The 23226-nt window shown below is 43.1% G+C and overlaps 2 protein-coding genes across 2 annotated transcripts; both read right to left on the bottom strand.

The window, feature by feature from the left end:
- Positions 1–8787: 8787 nt before the first annotated feature.
- On the bottom strand, positions 8788–11199 carry LOC109776511 (G-type lectin S-receptor-like serine/threonine-protein kinase At2g19130). The gene has a single exon (XM_020335157.1). It carries the CDS (start codon positions 11197–11199, stop codon positions 8788–8790), a length of 2412 nt encoding a protein of 803 aa, XP_020190746.1.
- Positions 11200–22555: 11356 nt separating this feature from the next.
- On the bottom strand, positions 22556–22972 carry LOC123494982 (S-locus-specific glycoprotein S6-like). The gene has a single exon (XM_045231564.2). The coding sequence runs from the start codon at positions 22970–22972 to the stop codon at positions 22556–22558; it is 417 nt and encodes a 138-aa protein (XP_045087499.2).
- Positions 22973–23226: the final 254 nt, after the last annotated feature.

The raw sequence follows: 23226 nt of genomic DNA, 5'->3' as shown, positions 1-23226 counted from the left end.
ATGGATGAACATCAAGTAAAACAAAAACAGAGCAATGACACAACAATAGAAACCCCCCCCCCCCCCCCCCCCCGCCATGATATTTGCTTGCTTCTGCAAATCGATCATCTCCATTTGATTTTTCTTGATCTTCTTCAGTTCCTCGGTTAGTTTAGACTCCAAGTGCAGTTCAGCATTATGCGCATACCTCGCCATCGGCATGACTCTGCCCGCCCCTCTGTCCGAGCTCGACCCCAAATTCTCCATCTGCGGCACCCCACCCCCCAAATTGAGCTCCCAGGTTGCGGCCCCGCTCGAATCAATGTAGCCCTCGAACTGAATCCTCTCAACATAATCATCCATCCACTCGAAATGTGTGCATTTCTTCAGAATCTGAAAACAACAACATGAACCCTAAATTCCAAATTCGAGGGAAAAAACAAAATATGGAGAAATCAGAGCAAACGGCAGTGAAAGAACCGGCTAAGAACTGAGACCTAACCTTGCCATCCCTTCCTACCATTGTTTTGCTCAAGCACTTCACAAATTCCCGCCCAAGATTTCCATTCTCATCACTCCTACTGACCCACCGTTTCAGAGGCTCTGGGCGTGGGCCGTCAGGGCACCTTGTGAGCGGCACTGGACCATACTGACGCCATTTTGAGTGCGTGGCGAAGGAGGTGGACATCTGCACTAGCTCGCCGGAGAAGAGGAAGAATGGGGAAAGGGGAAGCAATGGGCGGCGGCGGGCGGACGGGCACGGGCGGTCGTCTCTTCTAGCTGCGAAGAGGTGGGTCCCGCGCTTACTGAACAAGTGGTGGGTCCCGCGCTTACCTGGATAAGTTGTGGGTCCATCCCATAACAGCTAATGAGGGCATCAGTCAGCTTAAGGGCCATGTTGTGTCTGGGCTATTTTCTCGCTCAATAGTATCGCCCCATAGCCATTTTCGTCAACAACATCGCACTCCGTCCAATTCCCACGAAAGATGTCGCACATGAGCTATTGACCCGTTAAATAAAGCTTCGCGAGATTGTCTTTTAAAAAAAAAAAAAAAGAGGTAACGGTTCGTGAGTCGGCTCCCCTTCCTCAAGCTCCCCTAAGCGGCCGTATCATCATACCATCCCTTCTCGACCCGGGAGATGAACCTGTGGCACCGCCACCATCTCCGCTGATTCCCTCATTTTTCAAGTATGTCCCCGACTCCCCGTCGCCTTTTGTCCTCCTTGCTGCTGCAGAGCTTCTCTTCTCTCCTCGGTTTGTCCTCTCTATCGATCTGGCGATGCGAAAGGGACGAACCCTGGTTGCGCCGCCGCCATCGGTGGGATCCTGCCTTTCCATCCGCCGCTGCCTGCACTTCCCGCCCCCAACACATCATGCCCACCTTCCCGCGCAACACACCATCCCCTGATCGCGAGCTATGGTGAAACCATGATGCATCGGCACTGCTTTTTTCGTTGCCTCCGAGGTCCGTCTTGACGCTCCAGTTTGATCGACGGCGGCGCCATCATGATTGGCGTCCAAAGCGGCTACCATCCAAGTGGGGGCTGAACACACTCCATGCAAGTCGGCCTGCCTTATGGGTAAAGACGATTTCTTTCTTCTTTGGATGCTCAGTTTTAATTTCGATTCTTTTGGGGGCGTTTCTTGGTAGTTGAAGGATGATGAGCGACTATAAACTCCTAAATGTTAAACAATAGGATGCAAGAGCTGTTCGTTGAATTTCTGAGGTCTACTAAAAGTATATCATTTTTCAATCATGTCTCTTGGGTTTATGAACTGCATTCTTGTTCCATATTTCTGATCTAGATGTAGTGTAAAGCAACTCTGCCGGAATTTGTGAATCCCCATATCATCTTCAATCTAGCTCACCCAGCCTGCATTTGTGGATTTGCCCATCGATGAGTTATTTATGTGTTTCTCCTCAATTTCGATGATTTAGTTTTGAGGCTTACTAGGTATGCAAGCAGCTATATTTGATCTGTAGTATATCGAGATGAGAAGGCATGCTAATTTGATGGCTGCAGAAAAAAAAGGAGTAATTGATCATTAAAGTTCATGATATCATGAGTTCATGACCCAAATAATGGTTGGCGAAACTGCTGGCAACCGAAGGAGGTAAGTAGTCCGTCTAATCAATAGTGGTCTCTGTAGTCCATACTCGTTCTTTCAATGGGCAAGAAAGATTTAGTTTGGCAAGTTACGTAAAGGTTTGTAGTAGGTCTACCATTTTCGCTCTAGCCATTGGCAGCATTAATGGAGATTGACGAGCCTCCAGCGGTTTGTCCATCGACCAGCATCTCGGAGATATCAGTCATCACATTTTCAGCAACCACTCCTCTTTACAGGCCTTGCGCCATACATCTGCCAGACAAAGCTCGAAACGTGGAACTTTTACTATCAATGTTTGAGCAAATGTCAAGCCTTAAAATTAATCCAATAAAAGTGAATTGTTCTGCTTTGGAAAAACTGAGGCGGCGGCTGATTATGCGGACCTGTTTGGTTGTTTGCACGACTATTTCCCACTTAAATATTTTGGAATTCTGATCATCATCGGTGTCTCACTAATGCGGTGTGAAAACATGTAGAGGAGTGCTTAGAGATAGGTTGAGCAGTTGGAAAGGCAAGTTTCTCTCTTGGAGGACAACTGATCACCAATTATGTTCTCACAAATACGGTTTTCTATATGCTTTCTTTTTTCCAACTCCCAAAAGGGCTCTTGAAAAGACTGTATTATTTCAGAACTAGGTTCTCTTGGCAATGAGACAATGAGAGGAAACAGTGCAGGCTGACCAAATGGAGCGTGGTTTGTAGACCGAAAGACCAAGGTGGCCTTGGCATTCATGACCTGCAAGTCAAGAATGATGGCTTACTTAGTAAATAGTTGTTCAAACTACTTACCGAGGATGGTGTGTGGAAAACCTTGTTGCGCAATAACTATCTAGGCCAAAAGGTTGTGTCACAGGCATGTTGGAAACCAGGTGACTCATACTTTTGGACTGGTCTAATGGCATTAAAGAAACACCTTTTCTCTTTGAATTCTTGGCGATAAAAGATGAGTCGGAGATTCGTTTTTGGGAGGATAAGTGGCTAGGCAATGTGAGCCTCCGATAAAAATATCCAGCCACGATAAGAATGGTACTCTTGCGCAGGTGCTCAATTCAATCCCGCTGGATATTTATTACAAGCAGTATTTGATTGGTCTCTGTCTTATGTCATGGCAACATTTGTTATCCCGATTGGATTGGACTAACCTGACACATAGACAGGATTTGTTTCGCTAGAATCTGACTACATCGGTGTCCTTCATAGTAGACTCTATGTGCGTGCGCTCGCGCATTTAGAGGTCCCAGTAGATAATAACAAAAAAAATTGGAAGTCGGAGATTCCACTAAAAGTTAAAATCTTCACGTGGTATCTTTCAAGGGGAGTTGTGCTAACAAAAGGCAATCTGGCCCCGTCGCAATTGGCTAGGAAGCAAGAAGTGTATCTTCTGTTCTCATGATGAGACAAACAAACACCTCTTTTTCCAGTGCAAGTTTGCGCGTTCTACATGGTGCGTCTTCCAAATAGCATCCAATTTGTATCCGCCCATAAATGTTGCCAATATTTTTTGTCATTGACCGGACGATATTCCAAATAGATTCATAATGCTAATAAGTGTTGAAGCGTATGTCTTATTATGGTCGCTCTGTCTATTTAGAAATGATTTTGATTTTAGTGGAAGAAACTCTTCTCCATTGCGGGTTATTTTTGTTGTACGCTCTTGTTTTGTAGACAGTCTATGCTATACCGAACAGAATATCAATCACTGTTTAAGGCGGTGTGTATGCGGTTGTCGCGGGTGGTCAGGGAGATTTTTACCCAACATGGGTTGGAGCATACTCTAAGGATCGGTCCACCACCTCCTTCGACATAGGCATAGCGTCAGTCCAATATGACTCTACTATTGTTGATATGTCTATTTTTTTATTTCATGTTCTGAGACTACTAGGTTTTAGCTATGTGCATTTTAGTTATGCGGAAGTTTGGTGTTTGCTCGTCTTGCTTTGTAACCTCTTGATGCTACATTTTGATTTAACTAGCGGAGTGACCCGCGCATTTGCACGGCTACATTTTTGACAGATTAATATAGATGATATTTTAGATTTTTATAGGGTCTTCAAATAAAAGTTCTGGTCATTATTATTGTCATATGAACATGCTATATAGAATTATGGGAGTATTTTAAGTAAATCATTGATAAGTTCATACTACTTTCAGTGGCCAACCAGAATAATATTAATATATTAGCAGCCATAGTTATAAAATTGGCAGCACATTCTTTTTTATCAATTACTGTTCTTAAAGGCACCAAGGAGGCATAACTCTCTTATGATATCTCAAAAATAAATAAATAAATTTGAAGCAGGAACTGAATCTATATTTCTATGCCTTATATGTGAACCTGATTTTCTCTTCCTCCGCCGCCTTCATTAGAATTGTGATTGCTCTATGATTCGTACATATACATTAATTATTACCTACTTATGCTTAGTATTTTTTTTCAGTAATTTGTCGTATTATGCTAGTTGTTATTTTTTTTGTATTTAATATTCCAAGGAAAGATGTTAGTTGGATTGAAAGGAACGTAATTGGCCTTAGTTTGAAATACTTACTATAAAATTATTACAGTCTATTCCACGTGGTACAGTTTGCTGTCTCAATTTTTCGGTCTAATTCTTACTTCCATTTTTATGTGTTCACCAAAACTTTTGGAGGGAATTGTGTTCTCTAAATACATGATTTGAAGGAATTTTGCACCAAGAATTAAATTCAAGCATATTAAATACACCCACTTTTCCTAAATATAAGACGTGTTGGCAGTTCAATTTAAACTGTGAAAACATCTTGTATTTAGCAACAAAGGTAGTTTTTGACATGATTTTTTGCTGCGCATCATCCCTAATCAATCCTCTAATCATTGCTATGGCCTATGGGACCCCTTGACTACCGTTTAAGTGCGCTCATTTTCTTGTGTAAATTTCTCTATATACACCCCCGCCTTCACTGTCAATTTGGGGGACTGTGTATTTCGCTAAAACTTCCCATTCCTCAAATCTTTGGTAGAGTGCATGTTTGTTTGGCGGATTCCAAAAGAAAAGAAATATAGCTGCATACAATTCTTTGGGTTGACTTTTGTAAATAGTGAATCCACGATGGTGGGTTGGGCTCTACATCGAGTGCGGATGTTCTATTTTTTTGGCCCACTCCGTATACCTCTCGAGCTGGGACTCTTTTTAATTACATGGTAATACGTGTCTCATTTATATCATAAGGATTATAGTACAAGCCACGTACATACCGACCTGACAAAACTGGAAAGACAGCAGAACGCTAGTCTTTGCACACAGAAACACCAGCCAAGAAGTAAAACTGAAGAATTCTCTGAGCTTGACACCAACGCCGTCACCTGCCTCTGGCACCACCATAGCAGCCACCAAAGAAGAAAATGAAGGATCACCTCCACACCCGAGCTCGACACGGCTCCATCGCTGATATGCAGCTCTGCGGACCTCCAAGGTGGCTCGCCAATAAAAGCGAAGCCATTGCCGTTGAACGAATCAGACCGGAGCAACACCCCAGACACGCCATCGAACTCCAGATCTGGCACCCCCGCCCAACTAAGACGTTGAAGGAGGAAACCATACTATCTTTCAGATGCCGTCGATGCAGACCACAATCTGCATCCGCTCCTGGACTACCTCCCAAGCTCCACGCCAGCGCTGCAGCAAATGCCGTCGCAACGGCGGAGCCCGAGGACACAAGTCCACTGCGAGGATGCCGCCGCCGCCACACCATCCTTGCTTGAACAGTCTGGTTTCTAAATCCACCCCAAAAGCGGATCGCCTCGTTGGGGAAGGATCTGAAGATTTATTGGTCGGCGCCGCCATCCCACCGCCGAAATCATGACGATGAACAACCCAAAATTCTAAGAAACTAATGCCTAAAACAATCCACACGCATGGATCGGTGACCCCCAATCGATGACCGAGGTCATCAGCGGAGGGGAGCCGCCGGAGGACGGCGGCGAACGAAGGCGCCCTGGCGGCAAGAGGCGAGATCGCCTTTCTTTCTTCTCCTGGAAGAAAGAAAGCGACCCGTCTTTCCTGCCTGCCTCTAAGGATCAATTCCTCGAGCTGGGACTCCACTTCCCCCTTTTTCCTGTAGCTCTTAGGCACGTACTACATATTTGTACGTCACGGTGATTTTTTGCCTCCTGCGTCCAAGTCTCTTGTGTGCTTTTTTTAAAGAAACCCAAGTCTTTCATGTGATGATGATGATGATACGTGTCAACAGTACATGGACTGCACCATAATCACGTAACCTGACCCTGATCAAACGGGGTAGATAATTTAACCTGTAGGGCTCCTAAAAGAACCTATAGAGACGAACAGTTTTTTACAACGTCATGCACTGACTTCTGAAAAGGAGATGTATATTTTTTTGCCGGGAAAAGGAGATGTATATTTCATATATAATTTTAATAATCTGGCACGTTCAGCAGTCACATGTATTAATGACTGACACCAATCTGGTATTATTACTTTTCTTTCTTACAAAATAGAGTTTTTTCAAAATATATTATTCTAGGCTTGTCGTGATACTGCTCAGGTACTATTAGTTTTCTCTCTGACAAAATAGTATCAAGTATTAACTGAAGCTGAGTTGGATTTGGTTTGTACATGCATGCATTAGTTGGTAGGCCTGCATTGCTGCCCTTATGTAAATTAGACGGTGAATCGATCGGCTCAAACGTTCAATATAATGGCCTTTTTTACTATATATGTACTCCAAATCACGGAGGAGGCCCTCGCAATTTCCGGGGTGGTCGCCAAAGCATCTGCTGGCTGGCAGAAGCACGCCGCGCTAGAGCCGCTGGCACCCGTCACCACCGCACGATGATGAGGATCAACTGTTCAGCGTTTACTTTGTAATGACGCACGAGCGTTATGCCATTGTATGATGACAAGCACATCACTTTAGATTGATCATGTTCGCCGTGAATAGGTGGACAATATGGGTGCATCGGCAATGGTGACACAGAGGAGAAAATTGCACAATCATAGAATGGGTGGCTAGGGCCGTGCGAGAATTTGTTTCTCCCGTTGCAACGCACGGGCACATTTCCTAGTAATAGATAAATGCGCCCTTTATCAAAAAAAATTGCCAGACAAATTAAGCATGGATGGTTACCAAAACATAAACATTGTTACATTAAACATGAGCCTAATAATTCCTTAGGTTTGAAAGGAAGCTGTGCTTACTGGCTTGTAAGATTTCGACAAAACCACGTCCGGCGCGGCATTGCTTGCAGATACAGAGATGCCCTTGCTAGCTACGATGGCAACAATGCTCTTCATCTGGATTTTCACAATCCCCCTCAGATTGTCGCGCGACAGTGGCTCAAATATCATAATCTCACTCACCCTGTTGCGAAACTCGGGTGTGAAGTCTTTTTAAACCTGGAAGTACAAATGTACATGGCATTAAGCATGTGCATACTGGCGGCTTCACAACAACAGTCCCTTGTATACACAAACCTGATGCCCGACAAGGTCCCGTGAACCTTCCACATTGTGATTTTCCCAGCCATTCCTGCTATTAGGTGCTCCACTCCTAAATTTGAGCTCATATGGTTCGGCCTTTCCCATCCGTCAACATGCCATCATCTAGAAGTTGAATAAAATGGTTAAAAACCGGTGGATGTGCCTTCTCCACTTCATCAGATCTGCCTTCTCCATCTCATAAAAAAGGATAAAACTGTATGTATGCCTTCTCCACTTCATAAGATCTGCCTTTCATTGTAATGTTAAAAATATTTGTATTGTTTAGATTATACAAAAACATTTAATTCATAAATATTATTTAAAATAGCAATATATGAACATTTTTAAAATAATACGTGAACAATTATGAAAAGTAAGCTGTTCGGTCCGTATAATATTTATACGACACGGATAACTAAACGTTATTTTTATTACTAAGGTTAGAATTTACATTCTTTTACAATTTTCTAAAGAAAATAGGTGCAAATGGGCTGCACTGACCGCAGCGCATTTGAGCTCCAAGAGCGTGTTTATTTTGTTATATTAAGCGTAGTTATCCACGTTTTACGTTAGGAGTTGAATGGTCGAGTGGTTTGGACTGAGTGTGTGCTAGGTATGGTCGTGGGTTGGAGACATGGATACTTCATTTTTCGTTAGTCTTTGCACTTTATTGACAGATGGGACCCACTTCTCATAGATGCAAAAAAATGAAATGCCAACTCTCCAACGTTGACAGGGGCTTCCGTGTGAAAAAAGGGGGGTTTTGCAAAAAAAAAAGGCCACACGCCCTCCTGTGAGCCTTCCGGTCACTGACGGGGGAGGGGGGGGGGGGATGCCATGCTAGCATGACAAGTCATCGTCGATTTTGTATCGAAATGCGATTTGCATCATATCTGCATGCCTATGCCTATTTTTTGCACCAGTTGAATGTGTGCCGCAAGTTCTAGCGTCAATGTGACCATTTGCATTAAGTTCAAACACCATTGATATAATTGACTGTTTATTAAGTAACCACAAAGCAACAGAACCGCCGTCATCCTAATCCGAGAACAAATGCACCCGTTTGGATTAGAGTAACACTTTCAAGATCCGCCACAGGTGCTGTGACAGTAGTACATACGATGATTGGAACGCCCACCCAGTACAAATGAAAAACAAAAGGCCAGTAGCCAGATGTGTACGCTTGTACAATTGTTCTAATATTGATTCGCGCTAATGAGCTCATGTGACGAGCTGTTGCAACACTCGCGGCACAGGCGGTGCCTGGACGTGGATGGTGCCCTCCAGGGCCTGCACGACCTGCGCCATGGTCGGGCGCTGCCCCTCCTGGTCCTGGATACACCAGCACGCCACCGTGCACGCCCGCTTCAGCTCCTCCAGCACCACCTCGCCATTCAGCCGCGGGTCTGCCAAGGCACTTACGTCCCCTTCCAAGACCTTTCCCGCGGCCCACACAGGGAAGAAGATCCACGACTCACTACTCTCACTCCCTGCAGCCTCCACCTCACTGTACCCCTCGGAGTTTCGTCGTCCCGAGATGAGCTCGAATAGCACCATTCCGAAGCTATACACGTCGGTCTTGCTGCTGACGGGGTGCCCCGAGATCCACTCCGGCGCCAGGTACCCAACGGTGCCCCTCATCGTCGTAAGAGCGCAGCTGAAGTCCCTTCCCACCAGCTTCGCCATCCCAAAGTCGGCGATCCTTGGGGACATGTCCTCGTCCAGTAGGATGTTCCCCGGCTTGATGTCACAGTGTATGATACACTCGTGGCAGCCGTCGTGCAGGTAGGTCAGCCCTCTCGCCACGCCGACCATGATGCAGTACCTTTCTCGCCAGCTCAGGCACGCACCTACACGGAAAAGATAGCCGTCGAGGGAGCCTCTGGCCATGTACTCGTAGACGAGCATCTTTTTGTTGCCCGACGAGCAGAACCCGAGGAGCCTGACGAGGTTAACGTGCTGGATGCAGCCCAGTGTGCTCACCTCCGTCCGAAATTGTTTGTCTCCCTGGCAAAGGCTTTCCAGCTTCTTGACTGCCACCTGAACTTGGGCCGTGTTGTCTCCCATTTGCTGCTTCAGGACGCCATGGTACACTGAGCCAAAGCCACCGCCGCCCAGCCGCTCTGAAAAGTTCTTTGTGGCGGCACGGATGTCGTTGTAGCTGTACACGGCCAAGGAGGATCCATTCACGTTTGCAATGCTGACCAGTCTCCTCGTCCGGGCAGAAACAATCCTCCAAGTTAGTATGACCGACGTGGCCAGTGCTGCAACGCTGGCCAGTGTGATGCCAAGGACAAGCCATAACTTTCTCCCACCTTTCTTCCTGTCTACGCTTTGAAGATCTTGCAATCCTCTTTTTGAAAGCCGTAGATACAGTTCTGAGCCTGTGATGTCGGAGTCCGCAAGGTTCTTGAGCTCTCCATGCCAGACGGTGCACACCCCGGCGGAGAATGCGTAGGCCTGGCAAGAGCAGTTATTTTGGCAAGCGGATTCGCACTCTGCGTTGCTTTGGGCAGCGCCCACGACGAGTGAGTCGTCGGGGAGCTTCACGTCCTGCAGTGCTAGGAACCCATCCGTCGTCAACCCGCTACGCGAGCACATGAGCGGCGAGCTCCGGCGACACCCACCGCTCCAGTTGCTGAGCATCCACTCCGCCTCTGACGCCGGAGTGAACCCGGACGGGCACCGGCACGGCAGCTGGCTCCTCTGGTTGCATACGCCGAATGCGCCACAGAGAGCATACACGTCGCACTGCATGGTGGGCCCGACCCAGAATAATTGCCAGGTCTGCCTCGCGGGCACCCAGACGTACCGCTTCGCCTGCCCGGTGAGATCAAGCACCATGCGCGCGATGGACTCGTTGTGGTATAGCACGTAGGTGACGCCCCGGTACACCGGCGTGTCGACGTACGTCTGGTTGAGGAGGAGATTTCTCGTCCCCTCAGGGTACCTCGCGAAGAAGCGTCCCGTCCAGACGCCGGTCCGCCAGTACGTACGGGACTGGTTCCACATCGACAAAAACTCGCTGCTGCCGTTGGGATCCAACGTGTCGGTGAACACTCCCGGCGCGGGGTCTTGGGCATTCCGCCATGATGTCAGTGTTTGGTATTCGCCGGTAAGCTTGTTCTCGCCCAGCCATGCTCCCGGCATGTGTGTGTCTGTCGGGTGGTCGAAGCTCTGCCACAGCACATTGGAGGAGTTGCTGCCGTCCAGGAGGACCAGGTTGCCGTTGTCGCGAATCTCCGCCGTGTTGTTCGAGCCCGGTGACGACGACGATAGGTTCGATGACCACACGACGACCGGCGAGGCGGAAGCAGCGGTTGGACCGAGGAGCTCGAGGTTGCCGTCGTTGGCAGAGACCCGGAGCTCGGCGGAGGCGATGCCGGACAATGGACTCGCCCGGTTGCCAACCCAGACGATGGTCTGGCCGGGGATGTTCTTGTACCAGATCCCAAGGTAGAACCTGCCGTCGGAGCTGCCAGCGGGGCTGAACAGGCCGAGCTCGAACTTGCCCTGCGCCGAGACCAGCGTGTCGCTGCCCGGCAGCGGACGCCGCGCCGAGATCGTCCCTGCACCCGGAGCAGGGGCGAAGCACAAAGAAAGGGCTGCAAAAGTGGCAATGATGAACGACATGGTGGGGACGCAGAAAGATTTTTCAGGCAGGTGAGACGGATAGAAAGAAGAATCACCTCACGAGCGACACATACTTATATCGGTTCTACTGTTCGTGCATTCGTCTGTCAAACTGAACGCATGCGGAGAAAGAGGGAACGCATACTACGTCGACCTTTTATTTATTTTTGATGAGCTGATACTACGTCTACTACTGATTTGTGATTTGGTTGGTTCGGTTATAGCAGACATCAAAGGAATATAGTATTTAGGAACGGAGGGAGTAGTATTTAGAAAAACAGAAAATAAATTATTGTATGAATCTTCATGCAAGATTAAAGAGAAATATAGCATCGACTGAGACATAACTAAGTCTTAAGTCGACTGAGACTTAGCAAAACCGATAAATTTAAGCCTTCAATGCGCAGTCCAAGGTTGTAAAAAGAAAAGACAATTTGTAGAGGGCGCTCAAAGTCATCGTACGTACTGCCATAGCAGACATCAGAATTTTTGGCATGTCTTGTTGGGACGGTTAGCTGCCGTCCAATTGACACAAGGTCTACGCGATTTTCGCTTGAACATAACTGCAAGTGGTGCTTTCACGGTAGACTTTTTGTGCCGCGCGCTCCATCGCTCACGCATTTGTGATTGTGGTAAGCGATAACAAATGATATACGGATATCGAAGGACTATGCAATGACGGCGTCAGGATTGACTCACGTCCCAGGCAAGCTTCGCTACTACGGTCTAAGAAGTGTTAAATACTTCCTTCGTTCCTAAATATAAGTCTTTTTAGATATTTTAAGGGACTGTCTATTTGATATTTGACTGTTTTCCAATTCGAAAACAATCAAATACCCTCACCAATCAACAACTGGCACCTGTAAATAGCAGAAATGTCAACAGATAACAAAAAGAACGCCTAAACGGGTTGGGCTAAACATTTGACCCAGTTCGTCCTGGACAACAAACCCCTCCAAAAAATCAGGGGCCAACACCCGCTTGATCACGTCACATGCCCACAGACTTGGAACGCACGCAAAGAGCACACCTCTTCACATGTTGCATGAACAAATCAAAAAGAAATTGCTTCATCTACAAACAGAGAGATCAACATCAGCTATAATTCTGAAAGAAAAAAACATACAGAGACATCAACAAGGAATTAACATGGGAAAGACAGTAAAAATTTCAGAAAATATAAAGTGTAGGAACCTAGTAATTTCCAGTGTAAATCCCCATGTAACTATAATTGTAAAACACAAATACCTAGAATTTCCAGTGTAAATTCACCATAAATTCAAGTGTAAAATAAACTGTAACTACTGGTAATTACACTGCCAGTAAATCCTAGGAAATTACAGTGCGAATCCTAGAAAATTACATTGCAAAAACCAGTGAAAAATGTAGACAAAAGATGCAATTACACTATAGATACCCAGTAAATTCCAGAGCAAATTAAACTGTAGGTGCCTAGTCTGTAAATCCTAGAAAATGACAGTGTAAATCATAGAGAATTACAGTGCAGAAACTGGTGTAAACAAGACAAACCATTACACTGTAAACCCAGTAAATTCCGGTGTAAATTAAATCCTGTCACCTAGTAAAAATTCCACTGTAAATCCTAGAATATTACAGTGAAATTACACTGCAATTACAGTGTAAATTAAACCCAGTAAATCCTAGAAAATTATAGTGTAAATCAAAGAAAGTTACAGTGCAAAAACCGGTCTAAGCATGGGGACAAAAGACAATTACATTGTAAATACCAAGTAAATTTCAGTGTAAACTAAAGGTAGCTAGTAAAAATTCCATTGTAAATCCTAGAAAATTACATTGAAAACTGGTGTAGTTTACTTTAATTTATAGGGGATTTCCACTGTAAATCCAAGAAAATTACAGTGTAATTACACTGCAATTAAAGTGGAAATTAAACCCAGTAAATCCTAGAATATTACAGTGTAAATCATAGAAAGTTACAGTGCAAAAAATGGTGTAAACATGGAGACAAAAGACAACTACACTGTAAACACCCAAATAATTACACTGTAACTCAAGAAAACTGAAGTAATTACACTGTAAGTACCTAGCAATTTCCAAATGTAAAAAACTCAAGAAAACTAAAGTAATTACACTATAAGTACCTAGGAATTACACTGTAAGCGCAAAATACAACCTACAAAATACATTCAAGCATGATTGTGATTATGCTAACACTGACATTCTGCTTTCATCAATTTCTATAAGCTTTGCTGCTGATGATTATGCTAGCACTGACATCCTTCTACTAACAGATGATAATTTCCTCTTGAGGTGCTTCACTTTCTGTACAAAACAAATACATAAACATCAAACCAACATCTAAAAGAATAAATATAATCAGAAAAAGATAATCATGAAAAAATAAAATTAGATCAGAAAAATACTTACATTATTCACATAGAAATTGTAAAGTTCTTTATCAAACTCTTCATCCTGAGCCGAGAAATCCTGAAAAAGGAAAAATTCAGACAATAAGCACAACACTTAAGAAAATGAAAAACAGAAAAACACAATGAAAATGAAAAGAAGACAAAGATAGATACCAAAGACATAACATCCTCATCAGCGAAATCATTAGGCACGAAAGGATCTTTTGAAGAATTAGGACTCTCAACTGAAGAAACTTGCGGAACATCCTTGGCTGAGACTTTCCGTAGTCTGCCCATTGAGATACTAGCTGAAAAACAAGAGAGGAAACGGGGCTCAGTTATAGAGAGACTCCAAGTGCAAAACTGTGTAAATTTACAGTAATAATCTAAGAGAAATTTACACTGTAAGAGAACAAACTACACAGTAATTATGGATGAAATTACACTGTAAAAAGGCAACGGGTTGCAGTGTAGAACGCCATCGGATTACAGTGTAAAGTACATAAATTATGGGTACAATTACACTATAAAAAGAGCATCAGATTACACTTTTTACACTGTAATTACACTGTAACTACAATGTACAATTACCCATAATTACACTGTAACTATAAAAATACAAAGTACAAAGTAATTACACTGTACAATTACCCGTAATTACACTGTAATTATGGGTACATAAATTACACTGTAACTATAAAAAATACAAAGTACAAAGTAATTATGGGTAAAATTACACTGTAAAAGGGAAACGGGTTACAGTGTAAAACGCCATCGGATTAATTATGGGTACAATTACACTGTAAAAGGGCATAGGATTGCAGTGTAGAAACACTACAACCTACACAGTAATTATGCATACAAATTACACCAGAAAATGGGCATTCCAAATTGCAGTGAAACTATAGTACAAACTACACAGTAATTATGGGTAAAATAACACTGTAGAAGAATCATCGGGTTACAGTGCAACTACAGAGTAACTATGCGGTAGTTAACGGTAAATTTACACTGTGATAACGCATCAGACTACACTATAAAACAAGGACAATCTATGCAGTAATTAAATACGCATCGGATTCCAGTGAAAAATCAAGACAAACTACACAGGAAAATAAACTGTAATTAAGAGAAAATTACACTCCAACATGCATACATGGGATTACAGTGTAATTAAGAGAAAATTACATGACAAAATACAATGTGAATATACACGGGATTACAATGTAAAAAATACATGACAATATACACAGGACATAAGATGAACAAAACACCTTGCCACCTTCAGAAAAAAGGATGGGAATGTGACCAAAAGGATAGAAAGTGACAAAATTAAGGGGAAACAGGCGTAACTAAAGAACAAGTTAGCCACACAGAAAATTAGGGGGGCAAGTTTCACGGTACTTTACTGCAAGATACAAAATGGGAAATATGGCAAAAACAGGGGGTACAAATATAACTACAGCACAGCTACATAGGGCACATAAGATAGCAGTGAAGCTCTACATTACAAGTTGCAGTGAACATATAGCGCAACTAACAAAGTTAAATATTGAACAGCAGAACTCATGCACATATCTCTGCAAGTCCTTGGTCTAACATGCATGAAATTCAAGAGGGTACACAAAACCTTGGTCTAACAAGTTGCAGAGAAGTTCATTAACCACCAGAATGAACAACATCATGGGACAAAACGTAAACAAACATGAAGAAATTCAGGGACTATAACCACACCTCCACCTTCAGAGACAAGTTACGGGATCCACCACTAAAGCCTACTAAGCTACCTCCACATCGACAGCAGCAGAACTTATTCTCTACACCTACCTACAAATCAACAACGAGAACACAATCGGCCCAGAATTTGGTCTGCGCCCACAACAAAAACAGGAGACTACACAAGACGTACTGCAGGCTCCTCCCAAAACTCACACGAACAACCATGGCACCGTGGCGGACTAGAACACCACAGCATCGACATGCACATCCCGCGGACCACAAAAATCATATGCCGAGGATCCACGAAGCCAAAAAATCACCAGATCTGGAACTACATGGCCACAAAAAAGCATGGGCAAAGCTTGAGAGACAAGGAAAACGAACCAGAGCAGCCCACGGATGAGGAGAAGAAGAGGGAGAAATCAGTATCCTGCGGTGGATGAGCTCGACATCGCCATGAACGCAAGCAATCGCCTCCCCCTCTTCCGCCGCTCGAGCTCTCTCTCTCTGCCTTATCCAAATGCGAAGGGATGAGAAAGGGGAACGACCAGATAGGCAGACACCCCGCTCCCAAATTCAAAAGAGACAAAAACTCAACAGTGCCCGGCCGGGACGGGGCGGGCCGAGGAAAACGGGCAGAAGAAGAAAACGCGCCCGATAACCAAAACCAACCCAAAAAACAGCAGACGGAGCGTATTTGAATGAAAATGAATTGAAAAACAGTTGACTATAAAATAGCAAATCCGTATTTTAATATAAATTACATACAAAGCAAAATGAGTCAATCTACACTTTAAACTACGTCTATATATATTCATATGTAGTCCATCTTGAAATCTCTAGAAAGATTTATATTTAGGAACGGAGGGAGTAGTAGAGACTGTAGCTACAGTCACAAATAATCCTTTGTGGGGTGCCCTAGGCCAAGGCCCTTGTTGGCTGTTAAGGATAGCAATTTTATCCATGGGCATGGGTACACATCATACCCGATCCACATCTATAGAGTATGGGAACATTTTTGTCTATGGGTGGTGCCTGAATCTTATCCAACAAGTCATGGATAGAGCAAGGGTACAATTATGTGCCCCTGGGTATGCCTAAACCAGACCCGGTGATCTTATACATAGATGGGTCACATGCATCATAACTCTAAGCTATCTAGTCTATGTATATAAGTTAGTCCACCTCCATCCTCTACTCAAACCCGCGCAGAAATACCCTGCACCCATCCTCCTCACAATCATCATTTCCACATCCCTAGTTTCATGTTGGTGGCGCCGATGAACCTAGCAACACACAACCACCCTTCAATGATGTGTTGATATACTGGATGTGTACCCATCCGGCGTGTATACCCATTGGGTATGGGCACGGACATTAATTTGTGTCTGATGGGTATGGTATGTGTAAGATTTTACGTCCATAAGAAACTTGGGTATGTGGCTCGCTCTTTGCCGAATTGGCTCGGCTCGTTGGTGCTAAAGTGCCTTGACTTAGGTGTCGACTCGGCTCGGCTCAAGCTTGGTTCAGCTCAAGCAGGCCCGCGAGCCTCTTGCATGATTAGAGTAGTGCAGATCCTTACTACGTTACTAGCTAGAACAGTGGATTGTTTGGGTGTGTTTTACTGTTTTGAAAGCAAGTTAAACCAATATATTGAAAATTTAGCACTTGATATTGTTAAAAATGGAACATATATCATTATATATTGCTATAAATGGTCATAGTGATGAAAAATGACCACGTTTTAGTACTAATAATGTATAAAATGAAGCTATTATCACATAAGAAAAATTTGGGCAACATTTTTTTTTGTATTTTTGGACAATTAAGCATTGCAAAATGGACCACAAAACATTGAACTTATGGACAGCCAAACAATGCAATTTTTTATTGCATAAGAGCATGTCCAACAACATGTGTACATTTGGATGTGTATATATCCATATAGACAATGGTCTGTAAAGATTCCCTCGTATACACATTCAGTTTTGCAGCAGAATGTCTATATAAAGATTGTCTATATTATCTCTCATATGTTTAATGTTATCTTGTAACTACCATTTCAACAGTAATTCAAATGATTTATAATTGCAGTGGTTAATCCTAACTGCGAATTTTCAGATGACTATATTTCCAATGGCTCTTTGTCAACGACTACTTTTCCAAGAACACTATTTCAATTTCAATTCTTCCCTTTAGTGGATTTTGCTTTCAAAGATGCTAACCCTTCTAGAGTTGGTGGCATTGGCAACTCTTGCTCCCCAACATGATTATCTGACACTCGTGCTGAGAAACCGGAGCTCCATGTGTCGAGCAAACACACCGGAGCCTTGGAGCTGAGACTGGGACGATAATACCGTTGTACTATCACCATAAGGACAACAACTACTTCTCTTCCGCATGTTGGTATTGGGAGGATGGCGGCTTCCCGTCCAGGCCTCACCGGCATGCTGGACCACGTGTACTGCCGGACCCGGACCACTCTTTCTCTGTCATAAGGACGGCGGCACCCTTGCCGCATCGCTGGATAGGAAGAGCTTACAAGCTACAAGTCAGGGTTTCTGGAGACTCCACAGAAGCAACAACAGCTTAGGATCTACAGAGGAGAGGATGAGAGTGGAGGCAACATGGATGGAGATTTTTCAGACCAGATGTAGAGAACAGAGAAGGAGTCGTGTGGGAGGTCGTTGGTGAAGAAGAGGAAAGTGAAACAATTAATTGCTTCTGGGAGTGGGACCTCTAGCTATGCCGATACCTCCCATGCCCCAAATATATCTAATTATTTAAAAAGGCAGATGGATGAATTGACACTAGGAATGGATGTTCAAATGTTGCTAGTGCATGGTTGGTGGATGTGCTAATATTGCTGGTTAGAAATTAAAATGAGTTACTTTAGACATTCAATATGTTGATGGTTGGAACGAACGAGTAGGAGGTAGTAGGAAGGAAGCAACAACACTGTATTTGTATTTTCTTGTTGGATGCATCTTACAAGGCTATATATTCTCACAACGAAGTAGAGATGTTTGCATCCAGTGACAGCAGGCAAGAAGGCAAAATAGAAAACTTGAGGATAAGATGAATACTCCAGGTGTCAAATTACACATGGGTCTGGTTAGTGGAGCTAACCAACTGAACTTCTTCCTTATTTGCATGCTCTGATCAGGCAATAAAAAACATGTAAGCTCCACGATTCTAGTCATGTGATATGTGCGTGTTGTTTTGTGCACACACAACCATTTACAATTGTGAAGGAAAAAAAATCACAAAAGTACACACCAAAATGTACGCATCCTCTTTACATATATATCAAAAATATACTTCTAAAACTTAGTCATAAGTATAGTATCTCACTGTTATTGGAATATAGTAGGAATTATAGTCAAAATTGCTCATTAATAATTAAGCAAATCACTGGTTGGCTAGAGCGATATGGGTGCATTTAGAGGTGACATATGATGCAGAGGACTGGAGTTTATCCTCCTTTTCATTAAAAAAAATATGCAAATCTTAGGAGCTTCATCGCGTTACTTATGTTAAGTTCTTTAGTTTGGACTTTATGACTTGATAAGTTATTTAACTATTAGGATTTTATTTTGTGTGCCCTTATTAACACTTGAATCATTGGATGTCTATGTGTGGTATGCTAGTCTGTAGTTTTGTAATAATCTTAGCATGATGGTAAAGTTTTTGTAATCAAGTAAGTTGCATATAGAAATTATTCATGTTCCTGATAAAACGCTAATTAATATAATTCCTTGAGTTACAAAAATTGAATGCAAAAAGAGAAAGAGTACAATGTGTCCCTCAAATTATTGCGAAGTGTGGCTTTTCTCCATGAACTTTTTTTGGCGTAAACTTCATCCATCAACTCTTAATACCATGTACATGTAGTCCCAACATTCGTTTTTCTTGGTCAAATATAGTTTGGAATTGATGTGGCATTGCTTTGGCCATATCATCACTCTAATGGCATCGGCCCACATGTCATTGCGAGAATCTCCCCCTCCCACTCTCGCTTTATTTTCCCTCATATCATCGAGTTGGCGGTACTGCTCCGGTAGTGGAAGGACCACCCTCCGTTGCCTACAAGACTCTGTCGTGACAATTTTTGTGGATCTCACCAGCAAAGGGGCCGACGTCAATGAGGCTCAACCGAAACCTAGGGTTCACGATGGAAGGGTATTCATGGTGAAGATAGATTGTTCAATGAATCAAATCTAGCATGAGATAGAGATAGGAGCGTGATGGTGTACTCACCTACACCGATATGACCAACGGCAGGCAGGATCCGGTAACAACAGTAGCTCAAAAGAGAGGAATCACAAGTTGAAAGAAGAAAAGAGGAGAAAGTGGATAGTTTGGATGAGAAAGGGAGAGGGAGAGGGAGGCATGGAGGGAGATTTTTCAATGATATGTGGGCCTATACCAACTGGCGGAGCTTCCAGCAAAAGATTGGACGGGCCACAGTGCAAATGAATTCCAATATCTGATTTTTCTGGGCTCATGGGCTGATTTCCATAGAAGGAAATGCTACAAAGCTGGGCGGGCCATGGCCCATGTAGCCTTGCTGTAGCTCCGCCACTGCCTATACCATCTTAGACAGAAGACATCATCCCAATTGGATCTGCCTGACAAGTCTCGTCGGCACTTACAGATATAACCCCTGCACCACCAACTACAGATAACAAGTTCCCCATTTTTACGCATAGGAACCTACTCCTCACATACAATCCCCTTGTCTAGGCAGTTTTAGTGCCTCTCTTTTCATGGCAATGAGCTTATGTACTTTCTAGTCCTCAAATTCCTTAAGCATTTCTTGAACCATCGCATTGGTATAAAAAGAATATCCAACCCTAACAAGCCCTTTCTCTCTTCCGCAACATACTACAAGAAGTCATTTGTACCATAGCCCTCAACATCCATATATAATTGCTGACAAATTCAAGTATGTTATGTCAGAGCTGCACATTGTTCTTTCCAAATTGTCTCGGCCAAAAAATTGAAACTTCACATCCCAAATTTCATCATTGTTAGGTATGTAAGCATAATTGGACAGATTAACTAAAGCCTTATTCAAAGTAACTACAAAGTACTAACACTTAACTGCCACATTGACAAAATAAGCATAACTACCAAACCCTATATCCTAAATTCCAAACTGGAAAGGTTTCAATTACCAACAATTACCAAAAACAATAGGGGTTATCTCACTGCTAGAAACCACTAATCTTATCTTATATATATATTTACTAATTGGAGGCACCTTTCAAGTCACCTCATTAATCCACATCATTAACATTAATTACACCGTTGGATTGTAGAATTTACGCTCAGGATAAAAAGAAAACATACGTAACGCAGATGATCCTGACGTCCCTTAAAAGAGGCATGTGACACGTCCAACGTTAATTAATAATAAGGAAACAAAAGTAAAAAAAATATCCATCCGTTTCCTAAAAAAAGGGCAAGCTAAGATCCATCCGTTTCCTAAAAAAAAAGGCAAGCCGCCATCTATAAAGACTCCAATCCAAGGAAAATGGGGAAAAATGTACACGATCCTTATGATTGGCCTCAAAAGCCTGCTCCATGGTGACATATTCTGCCGATTACAATAAATTAGTTAAGCCATCAGACTTTTAATTTGCAGCTAGGATGAACCGAGCAAAAGGTATGCCTGGACGTGAAAGATGTGACGATAAATTCGTACGTGGAAAGGCAAAAGAAGGAGACGGCTACAACCTGGACTGCTGAGTCCACTATTTTTTTAAGAGAGAATCCTAATGGTGCACGTTTGGCTGGATAACATAAATTAAACAGAGTTACATCTTAAACAAATAGAACTGAGTATCTACATACCTGCATGCGTGGTGCCTCTATCTAAAAATTAGAGCTTCGTGTAGCTTGGGTATCTATACGTATGTGCGTAGTTATCTAATTTATTTCTTATGCCCTTGCAAAAGAAACTATCACAGAGTGTGTACAAACTCTTATACTACAAGTCACTGGGTACCGGCTACATGCGAGTATCCATATGGGATGTGCTGTGCCGGCAACATCCGACGACACCGTATGCGAGGTGACCTGTCATGCAGTTGGCTAAACTCGCCAGAAGGTTCGAGCGTTTTCCTACAATATGCATGTATATATGGTGCTGATTTTGTCTTGAGTTTATTTATTTACAAGAAGAGTTACGAATATCCAATTCTTGCATGTATACATAGTATGGACTTTAAATGTATTACCCTACCTTTACGTCCAGATTCCATACTGTGTTTCGGAACTAATATTTCTATTATAAAGTGATAGTTCATATTAAAGGTCGCATGTGTTTGGCGTAAATTTTGGTTGAGCTATTTTCTCAGAAATTATCATAATTTTCTTCATGAAACAATGTAAAAAAAGTTGTACATACAGTCATAGATGAACTACTCTACTCCATGAAATAGAATATATCGTTATATCATTATTTTGGTCCAATAAACATTAAATAGAGAAAATATGTGTACACATTATTTTGCCAGTGAAGTAGTCTTGAAAGTGTAATTCTAATATATATTAAGCTCAAATGCTCCTATTTTCAATGTTTTTTTCTTCACGAAATATCTAAAAAATATTCCACATATACCTATGATAGAAAATAAACATAATTTATTTTAAAGGTAGGTTTATAAACAAAATTTTTATGCTCTCTTATGTGTTCTTTTATCAGCAAACTGTAAGTTCAAAATTTGTATTTTTTCATGGCAAAATGACAACATATCCTACTACAGGGTATGTCAATTACGGAGCTTATAGGTTATAACAGAATAAAACATTCACAGGTTACCTATATTCTTAAGATTTAGCTCCAACAGTTCAGATTTGCTATTTGTGACTGACCTATAATATTGCGTCCTTCGTTCTTAGTATGATTATGTGCGTTCTACAAATGCATATTTTAACAAGGTTGCACTTTAATATTATTATTATGACTATATTCTAAGGTCTCCTGCAATGAAACGAGAATAATTTGTATACATCATTGTGACACATTTGGACATTTAATAAATGATGACAGAAATATTGCATGTCGTGTTTAAGCATCTTATTATTTTCAAAAGATTTGTATCAAACAAAAAATTCTATTTACCAAGTATTAAAAAGTGCTAGCATGTGCAGAGGCACGGGTTGACGACTAGTTACAAATAACCACACATAAATCCTATGTTCAGAACCCTAGATTCCCAATCAGGCTACAGTAGTTGTTAACATAGGAAGTTGTCGCGAAACTCCGCCGTGTTGTTCAAGCCCGGTGACGATGACGACAGGTTCGATGACCACACGACGACCGGCGAGGCAGAGGCAGCGGTGGGACCGATGAGCTCGAGGTTGCCGTCATTGGCAGAGACTCGGAGCTCGGCGGAGGCGACGCCTGACAATGGACTCGCGCGGTTGCCAACCCAGACAACGGTCTGGCCGGGGATGTTCTTGTACCAGACCCCGAGGTAGAACCTGCCGTCGGAGCTGCCAGCGGGGCTGAACAGGCCGAGCTCAAAGTTGCCCTGCGCCGAGACCAGCGTGTCGTTGCCCCGCAGCGGACGCCGCGCCGAGATCGCCGCTGCACCAGGAGCAGGGGCGAAGCACAAAGAAAGGGCTGCAAAAGTGGCAATGATCAACGACATGGTGGGGAAGCAGAAAGAATTTGCAGGCAGGTGAGACGGATAGAAAGAAGAATCACCTCGCGAGCGACACATACTTATATCGGTTCTACTGTTCATGCATTCGTCTGTCAAACCGAACGCATGCGGAGAAAGAGGGAACGCATACTACGTCGACCTTTTATTTATTTTTGATGAGCTGATGATACTACGTCTACTACTGATTTGTGATTTGGTTGGTTCGGCTATAGCAGACATCAATAAATTTAGGGATCGCC

Source organism: Aegilops tauschii, chromosome 7 (genome assembly GCF_002575655.3).
Source record: "Aegilops tauschii subsp. strangulata cultivar AL8/78 chromosome 7, Aet v6.0, whole genome shotgun sequence".
Taxonomy (NCBI): Eukaryota; Viridiplantae; Streptophyta; class Magnoliopsida; order Poales; family Poaceae; genus Aegilops; species Aegilops tauschii.
This window is presented reverse-complemented; position numbering and strand designations above follow the sequence as displayed.